This window comes from Elephas maximus, chromosome X, assembly GCF_024166365.1.
Source record: "Elephas maximus indicus isolate mEleMax1 chromosome X, mEleMax1 primary haplotype, whole genome shotgun sequence".
NCBI lineage: Eukaryota > Metazoa > Chordata > Mammalia > Proboscidea > Elephantidae > Elephas > Elephas maximus.
Window position 1 is genome coordinate 9655457 of NC_064846.1, and position 15952 is coordinate 9671408.

A 15952-nucleotide genomic window follows, 5' to 3' on the forward strand; every position below is an offset into this window, starting at 1 on the left:
TCTGTGGAGATTTACAGCCTTAGAAACCCTATGGGGTTGCTCTGAGTTGAAAAGACTGCGTGGCAATGGGTATTTTAGGAAATGCTGGTGGCTTAGTGGTTGAGAGCTACAGCTGCAAATGAAAAGATCAGCAGTTCAAATCCACCAGACGCTCCTTGGAAACACTATGGGGCAGTTCTACTCTGTACTATATAGGATTGCTATGAGTTGAAATTGACTTGATGGCAATGGGTTTGATTCTGGTTTATCTTCAACTTATGTCTCCTAATATATTGAGAATCAAACTGTATGCTAGGTTCTGCAGAAATCCACAGATAAATGAAAAACCTAGACCATGACCTCAAAAAAGCTCAAAAGTCTTACACAGGGGTGGGCAAACTTTTTCTCTAAAGGGACATGTAACAAATGTATTTGACTTTGTGGTCCATTTGGTCTCTGTCACAACTACTCAAGTCTGTTCTTGTAACTAGCATTAAATCAGCCATAGACAAGACATACACATGGGCGTGTATAGTTGTATACTTTTGCAAGATCAGGCAGCCAGGCTGAATTCATCCCTCAGGATATAGTTTATTGTCTACTGAGCTAGCATGAGGAGGACAGATAGGTTACATCTCTCTCACCAATGCTTGTCCATTTTTAGAGACTGGCTAAGCTGTTGTGTTTAAATGGATTCTGAGGCTGTAGGGTCGCTATGAGTCAGAATCGACTCGATGACTGGGTTTGGCTTTTTTTGGTTTGGCTAGGATGTTGTGTTTAAATGGATTCTGAGGCTATAGTAGCAAAGCATGGCACGATCAATTAGCTATGCTTTCACATGCGTGATGGGAGTGGTTGTAGAAATGTCATTTCCTATTTTATTTTTTGCTGGAAAGACAGATATCAACAATAAATTATTAAAACTTGTGAAAATGTCATAAAAGATATATATATATATAGGGAAAAAGTGCTTTAAAGATATTGGAAATACAGGCAAGGCTTGCTAAATGTTTTACAAGAGAGAACAATAAGTCTAGTAAGTTTCCACAGTGTCTCAAAGCTCCAATATATGCTCCAAACAATAACCAACTTGATATTTTTTTATTAACTTTTATTAAGCTTCAAGTGAACATTTACCATTCCAATCAGTCTGTCACATATAAGTTTACATACATCTTACTCCGTACTCCCACTTGCTCTCCCCCTAATGAGTGACAATTTTGCCAGCTTCCCACTCTCTCTATCCTCCCATCCCCCCTCCAGACAGGAGATGCCCACACACTCACTCTCAAGCGTCCACCTGATATAATTAGCTCACTCTTCATCAGCATCTCTCTCCCACCCACTGTCCAATCCCTTTCATGCTTGATGAGTTGTCTTCGGGGGTGGTTCCTGTCCTGTGCCAACAGAAGGTCTGGGGACCATGACCGCCGGGATTCCTCTAGTCTCAGTCAGACCATTAAGTATGCTCTTTTTATGAGAATTTGGGGTCTGCATCCCTCTGATCTCCTGCTCCCTCAGGGGTCCTCTGTTGTGCTCCCTGTCAGGGCAGTCATCAGTTGTGGCCGGGCACCAACTAGTTCTTCTGGTCTCAGGATGATGTAGGTCTCTGGTTCATGTGGCCCTTTCTGTCTCTTGGGCTCTTAGTTGTCATGTGACCTTGGTGTTCTTCATTCTCCATTTAAGACCCCAGGTGCCACAATTCAAAGTGGGATGCAGAATGTTTTCATAATAGAATTATTTTGCCCATTGACTTAGAACTCCCCTCAAACCAAGTTCCCCAGACCGCAGCCCCGGCTTCGCTGACCTTTGAAGCTTTCATTTTATCCCAGAAACCTCTTTACTTTTAATCCAGTCCAATTAGGCTGATCTTCCATATATTGAGTGTTGTCCTTCCCTTCACCTAAAGCAGTTCTTATCTACTAATTAACCAATAAAAAACCCTCTCCCTCCCTCCCCCCCTCGTAACCACAAAAGTATGTGTTCTTCTCAGTTTTTACTATTTCTCAAGATCTTATAATAGTGGTCTTATACAATATTTGTCCTTTTGCCTCTGACTAATTTCGCTCAGCATAATGCCTTCCAGGTTCCTCCATGTTATGAAATGTTTCACTGATTCGTCACTGTTCTTTATCGATGCGTAGTATTCCATTGTGTGAATATACCACAATTTATTTAACCATTCATCCGTTGATGGACACCTTGGTTGCTTCCAGCTTTTTGCTATTGTAAACAGAGCTGCAATAAACATGGGTGTGCATATATCTGTTTGTGTGAAGGCTCTTGTTTCTCTAGGGTATATTGCGAGGAGTGGGATTTCTGGGTTGTATGGTAGTTCTATTTCTAACTGTTTAAGATAACGCCAGATAGATTTCCAAAGTGGTGGTACCATTTTACATTCCCACCAGCAGTGTATAAGAGTTCCAGTTTCTCCACAGCCTCTCCAACATTTATTATTTTGTGTTTTTTGGATTAATGCCAGCCTTGTTGGAGTGAGAAGGAATCTCATTGTAGTTTTTTTTTTAATAATTTTTATTGAGCTTTTTTTTTTTAAGTGAACGTTTACAAATCAAGTCAGTCTGTCATGTATAAGCTTATATACACCTTACTCCATACTCCCACTTACTCTCCCCCTAATGAGTCAGCCATTCCGGTCTCTCCTTTCGTAACAATTTTGCCAGTTTCTAACCCTCCCTACCCTCCTATCTCCCCTCCAGACAGGAGATGCCAACACGGTCTCAAGTGTCCACCTGATACAAGTAGCTCACTCTTCATCAACATCTCTCTCCAACCCATTGTCCAGTCCCTTCCATGTCTGATGAGTTGTCTTCGGGAATGGTTCCTGTCCTGGGCCAACAGAAGGTTTGGGGACCATGACCACCGGGATTCCTCTAGTCTCAGTCAGACCATTAAGTATGGTCTTTTTATGAGAATTGGGGGTCTGCATCCCACTGATTTCCTGCTCCCTCAGGGGTTCTCTGTTGTGCTCCCTGTCAGGGCAGTCATCAGTTGTGGCCGGACACCATCTAGTTCTTCTGGTCTCAGGATGGTGTAAGTCTCTGGTTCATGTGGCCCTTTCTGTCTCTTGGGCTCATAGTTGTCGTATGACCTTAGTGTTCTTCATTCTCCTTTGATCCAGGTGGGTTGAGACCAATTGATGCATCTTAGATGGCCGCTTGTTAGCGTTTAAGGCCCCAGATGCCACATTTCAGAGTGGGATGCAGAATGTTTTCATAATAGTATTATTTTGCCAATTGACTTAGAAGTCCCCTTAAGCCATAGTCCCCAAACCCCCGCCCTTGCTTCGCTGACCTTTGAAGCATTCATTTTATCCTGGAAACTGCTTTTGGTCCAGTCCATTTGAGCTGACCTTCTGTGTATTGACTATTGTCCCTCCCTTCACCTAAAGTAGTTCTTATCTAATAACTAATCAGTAAAAAACCCTCTCCCACCCTCCCTCCCTCCCCCCCTCGTAACCGCAAAAGTATGTGTTCTTCTCAGTTTATACTGTTTCTCAAGATCTTATAATAGTGGTCTTATACAATATTTGTCCTTTTGCCTCTGACTAATTTTGGTCAGCATAATGCCTTCCAGGTTCCTCCATGTTATGAAATGTTTCACTGATTCGTCACTGTTCTTTATCGAGGCGTAGTATTCCATTGTGTGAATATACCACAAATTATTTAAGCATTCATCCATTGATGGACACCTTGGTTGCTTCCAGCTTTTTGCTATTGTAAACAGTACTGCAATAAACATGGGTGTGCATATATGTTTGTGTGAAGGCTCTTATTTCTCTAGGGTATATTCCGAGGAGTGGGATTTCTGGGTTGTATGGTAGTTCTATTTCTAACTGTTTAAGATAACGCCAGATAGATTTCCAAAGTGCTTGTACCATTTTACATTCCCACCAGCAGTGTATAAGAGTTCCAATCTCTCCGCAGCCTCTCCAACATTTATTATTTCGTGTTTTTTGGATTAATGCCAGCCTTGTTGGAGTGAGATGGAATCTCATCGTAGTTTTAATTTGCATTTCTCTAATGGCTAATGATCGAGAGCATTTTCTCATGTATCTGTTAGCTGCCTGAATATCTTCTTTAGTGAAATGTGTGTTCATATCCTTTGCCCACTTCTTGATTGGGTTGTTTGTCTTTTTGTGGTTGAGTTTTGACAGAATCATGTAGATTTTAGAGATCAGGCGCTGGTCGGAGATCTCATAGCTGAAAATTCTTTCCCAGTCTGTAGGTGGTCTTTTTACTCTTTTGGTGAAGTCTTTAAATGAGCATAGGTGTTTGATTTTTAGGACCTGCCAGTTATCTGGTTTCTCTTTGTCATTTTTGGTAATGTTTTGTATTCTGTTTATGCCTTGTATTAGGGCTCCTAAGGTTGTCCCTATTTTTTCTTCCATGATGTTTATCATTTTAGTCTTTATGTTTAGGTCTTTGATCCACTTGGAGTTAGTTTTTGTGCATGGTGTGAGGTACGGGTCCTGTTTCATTTTTTTGCAAATGGATATCCAGTTATGCCAGCACCATTTGTTAAAAAGACTATCTTTTCCCCAATTAACTGACACTGGGCCTTTGTCAAATATCAGCTGCTCATATGTGGATGGATTTATATCTGGGTTCTCAATTCTGTTCCACTGGTATATGTGTCTGTTGTTGTACCAGTACCAGGCTGTTTTGACTACTGTGGCTGTATAATAGGTTCTGAAATCAGGTAGAGTGGGGCCTCCCACTTTCTTCTTCTTTTTCAGTAATGCTTTGCTTATCCGAGGCTTCTTTCCCTTCCATATGAAGTTGGTGATTTGTTTCTCTATCACCTTAAAAAATGACATTGGAATTTGGATCGGAAGTGCATTGTATGTATAGATGGCTTTTGGTAGAATAGACATTTTTACTATGTTAAGTCTTCCTATCCATGAGCAAGGTATGTTTTTCCACTTCTGTAGGTCCTTTTTAGTTTCTTGTAGTAGAGCTTTGTAGTTTTCTTTGTGTAGGTCTTTTACATCCTTGGTAAGATTTATTCCTAAGTATTTTATCTTCTTGGTGGCTACTGTGAATGGTATTGATTTGGTTATTTCCTCTTCGATGTTCTTTTTGTTGATGTAGAGGAATCCAAGTGATTTTTGTATGTTTATTTTATAACCTGAGACTCTGCCAAACTCTTCTATTAGTTTCAGTAGTTTTCTGGAGGATTCCTTAGGGTTTTCTGTGTATAAGATCATGTCATCTGCAAATAGAGACAATTTTACTTCCTCCTTGCCAATCCGGATGCCTTTTATTTCTTTGTCTAGCCTAATTGCCCTGGCTAGGACTTCTAGCACGATGTTGAATAAGAGCGGTGATAAAGGGCATCCTTGTCTGGTTCCCGTTCTCAAGGGAAATGCTTTCAGGTTCTCTCCATTTAGAGTGATATTGGCTGTTGGCTTTGCATAGATGCCCTTTATTATGTTGAGGAATTTCCCTTCAATTCCTATTTTGGTGAGAGTTTTTATCATAAATGGATGTTGGACTTTGTCAAATGCCTTTTCTGCATCAATTGATAAGATCATGTGGTTTTTGTCTTTTGCTTTATTTATGTGGTGGATGACATTAATGGTTTTTCTGATATTAAACCAGCCTTGCATACCTGGTATAAATCCCACTTGATCGTGCTGAATTATTTTTTTGATATGTTGTTGAATTCTATTTGCTAGAATTTTGTTGAGGATTTTTGCATCTATGTTCATGAGGGATATAGGTCTGTAATTTTTTTTTTTTAATGTCTTTACCTGGTTTTGGTATCAGGGAGATGGTGGCTTCATAGAATGAGTTGGGTAGTATTCCATCATTTTCTATGCTTTGAAATACCTTCAGTAGTAGTGGTGTTAACTCTTCTCTGAAAGTTTGTTAGAACTCTTCAGTGAAGCCGTCTGGGCCAGGGCTTTTTTTTGTTGGGAGTTTTTTGATTACCGTTTCAGTCTCTTTTTTTCTTATGGGTCTATTTAGTTGTTCTGCTTCTGAATGTGTTAGTTTAGGTAGGTAGTGTTTTTCCAGGAATTCATCCATTTCTTCTAGGTTTTCAAATTTGTTAGAGTACAATTTTTCGTAGTAATCTGATATGATTCTTTTAATTTCATTTGGTTCTGTTGTGATGTGGTCCTTCTCGTTTCTTATTCGGGTTATTTGTTTCCTTTCCTGTATTTCTTTAGTCAGTCTAGCCAATGGTTTATCAATTTTGTTAATTTTTTCCAAGAACCAGCTTTTGGCTTTGTTAATTCTTTCAATTGTTTTTCTGTTCTCTAATTCATTTAGTTCAGCTCTAATTTTTATTATTTGTTTTCTTCTGGTGGCTGATGGGTTCTTTTGTTGCTCACTTTCTATTTGTTCAAGTTGTCGGGACAGTTCTCTGATTTTGGCTCTTTCTTCTTTTTGTATGTGTGCATTTATCGATATAAATTGGCCTCTGAGCACTGCTTTTGCTGTGTCCCAGAGGTTTTGATAGGAAGTATTTTCATTCTCGTTGCATTCTATGAATTTCCTTATTCCCTCCATGATGTCTTCTATAACCCAGTCTTTTTTCAGGAGGGTATTGTTCAGTTTCCAAGTATTTGATTTCTTTTCCCTAGTTTTTCTGTTATTGATTTCTAGTTTTATTGCCTTGTGGTCTGAGAAGATGCTTTGTAATATTTCGATGTTTTGTATTCTGCAAAGGTTTGTTTTATGACCTAATATGTGGTCTATTCTAGAGAATGTTCCATGTGCGCTAGAAAAAAAAAGTATACTTTGCAGCAGTTGGGTGGAGAGTTCTGTATAAGTCAATGAGGTCCAGTTGGTTGATTGTTGTAAGTAGGTCTTCCGTGTCTCTGTTGAGCTTCTTACTGGATGTCCTGTCCTTCTCTGAAAGTGGAGTGTTGAAGTCTCTTACTATAATTGTGGAGGTGTCTATCTCACTTTTCAAGTCTGTTAAAATTTGATTTATGTATCTTGCAGCCCTGTCATTGGGTGCATAAATATTTAATATGGTTGTGTCTTCCTGATCAATTGTCCCTTTCATCATTATGTAGTGTCCTTCTTTATCCTTTGTGGTGGATTTAAGTCTAAAGTCTATTTTGTCAGAAATTAATATTCCTACTCCTCTTCTTTTTTGCTTATTGTTTGCTTGATATATTTTTTTCCATCCTTTGAGTTTTAGTTTGTTTGTGTCTCTAAGTCTAAGGTGTGTCCCTTGTAGGCAGCATATGGACGGATCGTGTTTCTTTACCCAGTCCGAGACTCTCTGTCTCTTTATTGGTGCATTTAGTCCATTTACATTCAGCGTAATTATAGATAAATAAGTGTTTAGTGTTGTCATTTTGATGCCTTTTTATGTGTGTTGTTGACATTTTCATTTTTCCACATACTTTTTTGTGCTGAGACGTTTTTCTTAGTAAATTGTGAGATCCTCATTTTCGTAGTGTTTGACTTTATGTTTGTTGAGTCGATAGGTTTTTCTTGGCTTTTATCTTGAGTTATGGAGTTGTTATACCTCTTTGTGGTTACCTTATTATTTACCCCTATTTTTCTAAGTAAAAACCTAACTTGTATTGTTCTATATCGCCTTGTATCACTCTCCATATGGCAGTTCTATGCCACCTGTATTTAGTCCCTCTTTTTGATTATTGTGATCTTTTACATATTGACTTCAGTGATTCCCTGTTATGAGTATTTTTTTTAATTAATCTTAATTTGTTTTTGTGATTTCCCTGTTTGAGTTGATATCAGGATGTTCTGTTTTGTGAACTTGTGTTGTGCTGGTATCTGATATTATTGGTTTTCTGACCAAACAATATCCTTTAGTATTTCTTGTAGCTTTGGTTTGGTTTTTGCAAATTCTCTAAACTTGTGTTTGTCTGTAAATATCTTAATTTCGCCTTCATATTTCAGAGAGGGTTTTGCTGGATATATGATCCTTGGCTGGCAGTTTTTCTCCTTCAGTGCTCTGTATATGTCGTCCCATTCCCTTCTTACCTGCATGGTTTCTGCTGAGTAGTCTGAACTTATTCTTATTGATTCTCCCTTGAAGGAAACCTTTCTTTTCTCCCTGGCTGCTTTTAAAATTTTCTCTTTATCTTTGGTTTTGGCAAGTTTGATGATAATATGTCTTGGTGTTTTTCTTTTTGGATCAATCTTAAATAGCGTTCGATGAGCATCTTGGATAGATATCCTTTCGTCTTTCATGATGTCAGGGAAGTTTTCTGTCAGGAGATCTTCAACTATTTTCTCTGTGTTTTCTGTCCTCTCCCCCCCCCCCCCGTTCTGGGACTCCAATCACACGCAAGTTATCCTTCTTGATAGAGTCCCACATGATTCTTAGGGTTTCTTCATTTTTTTTAATTCTTTTATCTGATTTTTTTCAGCTATGGTGGTGTTAATTCCCTGGTCCTCCAGATTTCCCACTCTGCATTCTAATTGCTTGAGTCTGCTCCTCTGACTTCCTATTGCGTTGTCTAATTCTGGCATTTTATTGCTAATCTTTTGGATTTCTGAATGCTGTCTCTCTATGGATTCTTGCCACTTAATTTTTCCACTACGTTCTTGAATAATCTTTTTGAGTTCTTCAACTGTTTTATCAGTGTGTTCCTTGCCTTTTTCTGCAGTTTGCCTTATTTCGTTTCTGATGTCTTGAAGCATTCTGTAAATTAGTTTTTTATATTCTGTATCTGATAATTCCAGGATTGTATCTTCATTTGGGAAAGATTTTGATTCTTTTGTTTGGGGGGTTGTAGAAGCTGTCATGGTCTGCTTCTTTATGTGGTTTGATATCGACTGCTGTCTCCGAGCCATCCCTAATATAGTAGTGGTTTATTCTGTAATTGCTCAATGAGTCTTATCTTGTTTTGTTTTCTTTCAGTATACGTGGATGGGCTACTGGATTGTGCTGTCTTGATGGTTGTAGCCCTCGACTTACTTATGACCTATTACCAGCTGGTTTGGGCTGTTGCCAGATATATACGCCTGAGTCTATTCACTATTCTTGAGTAGAATCTGATTTTGGGTCATCAAGTGTGTGCTGCACCCTAACACCTATCCACCTCGAGAAGTAGTGGTGACAGTTGTGTGCACCAGATTCTATTAGCAGCTGGGGTTCACCCTCCGGGGGGGGCAGGATGCTGACAGGTTTCCCCCAAGTGTCAGTGAGGTAGGTGTGTCTCTATTCCTATAGCAGCTTGGTGGGAGGGCACTGCAGCTGTACCTTAGGCCCCCAATGCAAGTACCTCTACTGATTCGTAGGTGTCACCCTCCTTAGACGCCTAAGGCAAGAGGCTAGGTGGTCTGGGGGGAGCTTCAGCCCTCAGTTCCCTGTTGTGGGTCAGTTAGGGCTCTGTTGAATAAGCAGAGATATCAGACCTGGGAAACTTGTTTTTCCAGAAAATCCGCTAAAAAAAATGCAGTCAGATCCCTATCAGAAATGCCTTTGGATTATAACCGCCACCTTGTTCCCTGTAAGGATGAAAGTCCGAGATTTGGATCATATATGCTTGGCTGTAACTGGTTCTGTGTTTTTAGTCCAATTAGGGATGGATTTTTGGTCCCTGGGTTTTTTGTGGTTCCTTCTCTCAGGCCGGAAGAATGGGTTAGGAAAAGACCAAAAAAAAAAAAGGGGGGGGGGAAGCAAAGCCTCCGCGGAGCCGGAGCCGTTCTCCCTCTGGCTCAGGAAATTCCAATGTTAATGAAGCCTCCTGGGAAGGGTGGGGGAGGGTTCAGAGAAAAAGGAGAGCAGCACCTCGGAATATAGCCAAAGTTGCTTGTCTTGCTTGGAATGACTATTTTATCTGAGATTCCTGAGGGGCATGTCACCTATGTGTGCTGGCTGTGTGGAGATTGCCCCCAGGGGTCTGGCCCCGCTGAAGCCCAGGTCAGATCCTCCGCTGCCAGTCCAAAGCCCAGCGTCAAGTTTCCCCAGCTGGGACGCTGCACTCCTGGCTCCAAAATCAGTTGCTGCCTCCCAGGGACTTCTTGTCCCGCCAGCCGTGTCGCCGCTCCACCTCCGCGGACCGGCTGGGCCCCCTCCCGGGGTTAGTTCAAGGTAGTAAGGCTGTGCCCCGTGCTTGCGCCGTGACAGCGCCCAGTCAAAAGCCTGGTGCCAAGGTTCCCCGGCTGGGACGCTGCACTCCCAGCTCCAAAACCAGTCACTGTCTCCCGGGGACTTCTCCCACCAGCCACGTTGCCACACCGCCCACGCGGACCGGCTGGGCCCCCTCCCGGGGTCAGTTCAGGGGGGTAGGGCTGCGCCCCTTGTTTTCGCGGTCACAATATTTTTGACGGCGAATTCAGTTCCCTTGGGCCCAGACCTAAGCCCGGCGCCAAGGTTACCTGACTGGGACGCTGGCTCCAGGCTCTGAAAACAGTTGCTGCTGCCCTGTATTTGTTCCTTCTCCGTCTCTAAATCTGTGTTTGTTGTTCAGGGTTCGTAGATTGTTATGTATGTGATCGATTCACTTGTTTTTCCGAGTCTTTGTTGCAAGAGGGATCCAAGGTAGCGTCTACCTAGTCCGCCATCTTGGCCCCGCCTCCAACTTGATATTTTTGAAAACTACATCAAGCCAAAGTCATAGAGAAAAAGATACTGTCGACAGAACAAAAATAAAAAAAATTTCTATATGTCAAAAAGATGAGGAACACATTTCTGAAAAGACAATGGGGAAAACCTGTAAAATATTTGATGGATTTACAGCCAAAAGGCAATTTTCATAAAATAATGCAAAGTTTATTCAATTAAACTAGCCAAGACCAAAAAAATCAAAGGAAAAGGATGTGAATAAGCACTTTAAAGAAAATACATGGCAGTGGCTTATAGACAGGTGAAATATACGAACATTATTGTTAATTAAATAAATGTTTATTTAAACAAACTGAGAGGATTATTCACTGTAATAACCACAGACGACCTTGTGGAAGTTGACATTTAGCGGTTCAGAGTTACACTGCCGCCTAGAAACATATTAACGCAGCTATGCGGTCGGTCACTCAGTCATTCAAGCATTTACTGAGCTCCTATTATATGTCCACGGCTTGAACAGAGAGGGAAGCCATGCAGTTGCTGTTCACTAAAAGATCACACTATAATAGGAAAGGCACAGGTGTGAAAGATACAAATAGAGTGTCATTAAAAATTTCCCAGCTAGGGGACTTCACAAACTGTTTGGGTTCTACTCTCCAAAAGTATAAATGTAGGGAACAATTCCTTTACACTTACTAGGGGGCCAGGGGCCTCTGTCATTGTCTAAAGCTTATAGGTATTCTGAGGATTCTGGGGGAAGGCTCTGCCTGGGGCCATCACATGGAGACCTGGCAAAGTCTGTCTTTAGGCACGGGCATCTGTCCTACTGGATTGTCAGTGGGTGATGTGCCGAATGCTGACAAAGTGAGATCCTCATCAGAAACCCAAAAATCCAAACAAGCCAGTTGCCATCAAGGCAATTCTGACTCATGGTAACCCCATGTAGTGGAGGGTCAAACTGTGCTCCATAGGGTTTTCAATGGCTGTGATCTTTCAGAAGTAGACTGCCAGGCCTTTCTCCTGAGGACCTCTGGGTGAACACAAACTGCCAACCTTTTGGTTAGTACCCAAGCTTAACCATTTGTACCACCCAGGGACTCCTTCATCAGAAAGATGGTGGGTGAAAATAAAGGAATGGAAATAGTTATGCTAGGCAACTAGAAATCAAAAAAGAATGTACAAAAATAAGCAAATATAGATGATCTGAATAATACAGTTAATGGGTGCAAACTGATATAATGATGTATAGATAATTGACCCTCAACAAATAGAGAATATACACTATTTTTAAGCACTCAGGAAACAGTCTCAAAAATTGACCATATACAAGTTAGCAAAGAAAACCTCAAAAATCTTTAGAGTTAACATCCTACAGACTATGTTCTTTGACTACAGTAAAACTAGAAATACATTTTTAAGGACAAGCTTAAAAATCTAATACATTTGGAAACCCCAATCATACTACAAAATAATCCCTGGATTACAGAGGAAATAATAAGAAAGACTGTGGGATGTTCATAACACTACAAGATTTCTGACATGTAGCTACGGCAGAGCTTTGAGAGAAATGTACTGCTTCAAATACAATTATTGGAAATCAAGAAAATATTGAGGACAAATAAGCTATGTGTTCACCTCTAGAAGTCAGAAGAAACAGCAGCAGAATAAACCCAAAAGAAACCAGAAGGGAGGAAATAAAGACAGAAATAAGCAGAATAATACAGACCAAAAATATGGAAAATTTACAAAATCAAAAAACAACTTGAAAAGATTAATAAGATAAACAAACCACTTCCACGATGTCAAGAAAACAAAGAGCTAATACCCAGATTTTTGTTTTTAATATTTAAGGGGAAAAGTACTATAAAAATTTTTTAAATGAAACAATATTATAAATAACTACATTCCAATAAACTTGAAATCCAAGAAGAGATGGGCGTATGGCAAGGGAAAAGGTAGCAAAGCTGCTATCTGGATCTCTCTGTGACTTGTGTGTATATATCATTTGGTTCCAAATTTCCAAAAGGGAAGAAGGTGGTATTATTAGTTAGCCCTCCTCTCAAATGCAAATACCCCTAACTATTAAAGAAATGAAAATGGTAATCAGACACCCCCCACTGTTCCTCTTGCAATAAAGCCCTATGTCTGGATGGCTTTATAGATAATTTTTACAAAATATTCAAGAAACAAAAAATCCTACATCTTACACAAGTTGTTCAGAAAACAAAATGAGAGAAATCTTACCAATTAATTTTATAAGACTAGTATAGCCTTGGTTACAAAACTGGGAATAGATAGAATGGGAAAGTAAATTTAAAGGCCAATCTCACTTATAAATACAGACAAGAAAATAGTAATTAAAATATGAGATAATCAATTCCAACAGTAAATAAAAATATAATGTATCATGATCAAGTAGGGTTTATCTTAGAAATGCAAGATTGATTTAAGGTAGGAAAATATGTCCCTGTGATTTCTCACCCTAATACAACAAAGAAAAGCATTTAAGTTAAATAATAATCTCAACAGGTACAGAAAAAGCATTTGGTAAAGGTACATGACAAAAAAATATTTCTCAAAACTAGGATTATTAGGGAATTTTCTTAACATAATAAAGGCTTTGTAGAAAAATATCTCATAATTACCATGTTAGGAACTATGATATCGTTATCTGATACTGTCTCCATTCAACCTAATATTGGAGGCCAGGACCAATGAAATAATACTCCCTAGAAATGATATACCATCATATATCAGATAGTGCAGGAAAACTAGTTAGGTATGTGGAAAATAACCAAGTTGGACAAATAGCAAGGATTTCTGTTTAACAATACATCAAAGACAACATTCACCAACAAAGAATTAATATCCATAAAATAAAAGGGACTAGTGAATTCAACATGAAAAATATAAGAAATCAAAAATAGAAAAATGAGAGACATAATTAATACTCAAGAACTAATTTAAAGAATAGAAAATCTGAATCAGATACTGAATCTGATTACTACTACATCATGAGTAACCAGAGATGTGAAACAAGACTGTATTTTATACCAGATTTACCACACTTAGAAAGTTGGATAACACAAGTGTATTAGCTATCTATTGCTGGGTAACAAATTGCCCCAAAACTTAGTAGCTTAAAACAACATTTATTATCTTAATGTTTTTATGGTCCAAGGATCTGGATGCATCTTAGCTGGGTCCCCTGGCTTGAGTCTCTTACAAGGCTGCATCATCTTAATGCTCAACTGGGAAGAATTCACTTCCCAGTTCCCTCACAGGGTTGCTGGCAGGATTGAGTTCCTTGCACATTTGTTATTCTGAGGGCCCAGTTCCTCATGAGCTGTTCATCACCATATGTGCCTCTTCACTGAGCATCTCACAATGGGAAAGCAAGAAGGCAAGAGATTGCTGGCCAGAGAGAGTTCTAGCAAGATGGAAGCCAAAATCTTTTGTAACCTATGCACATTAATTACATCCCTTCAGTTTTGACGGACTCTATTTATTAGGAACAACTCACTAGGTAAAGCTCACACTCAAGGGTTAAAAAAAAAAAATTTTTTTTTTTTTTAAAAAAAGGGATATATGTATATATATCAGAGAAATACATGCAGAAGTGCATAAAGGGGCATGAATGATGATGGTCATCAGAACTTTGTGGCAGCGGGATGTAGAGCTAACATAGGTGTCCCTCAAAAGAGGAATGGATAAGCAAAACTTGATGCATGCGTTCTATGTCTTTTTGTTTGTTTGTGGGATGATTTCTATCTCCACCAAGACTTAAATATAACCACATTACCTTAGAGGGATTTTAGGCTATGAGTCAGAATTGACTTGACGGCACTGGGTACTGAGTATAAAAAATACTAGGTAATGTTGAAGGGTGGGAAACAACAGAATGAACCACTGAGTGGGGGTGGCCATGGGGAACGACTTGGAGGAAACACCCTCTTCCTGTTATGTGTGCCACCATAAATGAACACGAGGAGGAGTGGCAGGATCGGTTTGGAAGGCTCTTCAGGGAATGCTAAAGAAAGGCCCCCTTTCTCCAACCACAGTGTCTTTGCCTCCTCAGCATCCCCCCTCCTCCCCACCATGGGGGTGTCAGGATGTCCTTTGTGACGTCGCAACCTCATCTTGGCCTCCCCAGCATCCCCTCCCCCACGGAGGCGTCAGGCTGTGCTCTGTGATGTCACACCCTCCACGGGCTACCATTGGCGGCAGTGCCTTGCTGACCAAACAAAGCTGAAGGGTGTGGCTCCTGGGGACGGGTATAAATAGAGGGGGGGTCAGGCGGCCTGGGGTAGACCACTAGAAGGCTTTGAGATGGCGAAGACGACCGGGAAACCGCAAGCATCGGCCGCAGTTACTGAACAACCAGCCCCAAGCCCTAAAAGGAGGAAGAAGGGGAAGGCCCCGGCTCAACCCAGGTCCAGCGGCAGTGTTCAGGTGAGCCAATCGCACCTAAGTTCCTCCTCTTCTTCCCTGTAGGTTGCCCCAAGACTCCTTCCCCGTCCTTGCCTGGCACAAACCCCTCCTCGGCCCACACCTCTTCTCATAAAGTGCCCGTTCCCATCCATCCAACCCCTTCCCCCCAAACCAGTGCCCTTCTCCGCTCACCCTGTTGTCTTTCCAGGTGCCGAAGACAACCGCGGGGGTAAAAAGATCCCCTCAGGGGAGTCTGAGAAAAAAAGCCCCACTAAAAGCTTCCGCCCGCCCAAGAGTGCCTAAGAAAGCTAGAGGGCCAACACTCTTCGGCCATTATCACAAGTTTAATAAGAAACTGAATCTAAAGGAGCCATCCGAGGACCAAGAGTCCCTGGAGAACGCCACCACCTCAAGTAATGACCAGAGCTCCCAGTAACTTCTGAGCAGAGCCAGAGACCTCAAAACTATCTGCCAAGTCTCCAGAGGTCTGAATGTGGCCAACCATATAGAGACCGAGTCTTACACCTATGTCATGATTAAAATAAAACAACAAGGTGTGAAAAAGAGATATGTGTGTGTGTTGAATTCTCTGATGGTGGGGAGGGAGAAAGGAAGGAAGAGGCAGATGTGTGAGGAGGGAGGGAGGGAGGAAGGTGGGGTCCTGCAGGGTTGGGGGCCACACCAACAGATCCACAGTGAGCCATACGGTGGGGATAAGGACTGGGGGAGGACTGGGCACTGAAGATGAATTTCATCAACACTTTGAGAGGCAAAGGTGGGGGTGGGTGGTTAAGGGGGTGAACTAGGCATCAGGGTATAGACTGTCAGAACCTAGATGGGGAGATGTGTGTGGGTGGCAGCACAACCCCAAAAATAGAAAACGGAATAGCCTTCAGGCCCCTACCTCAAAGACGTGTTGATGGCCCCCCCCCCACCCTATGTGTAAGCAATTAAAGGGACTCCGAAGGACCAGGACACTCACCTCGGTGAGTATCACCCCCAAGGTCTGAAATAATGG

The 15952-nt window shown here is 41.0% G+C and overlaps 1 protein-coding gene across 1 annotated transcript; it reads left to right on the top strand.

Moving 5' to 3' along the window:
* Positions 1 to 14832: 14832 nt before the first annotated feature.
* LOC126069510 (uncharacterized protein CXorf51A-like) lies at positions 14833 to 15370 on the top strand. Its single transcript, XM_049872962.1, has 2 exons — positions 14833 to 14955; positions 15143 to 15370. The coding sequence occupies exons 1-2, from the start codon at positions 14833 to 14835 to the stop codon at positions 15368 to 15370; spliced, it is 351 nt and encodes a 116-aa protein (XP_049728919.1).
* The last annotated feature ends 582 nt before the right edge of the window (positions 15371 to 15952 follow it).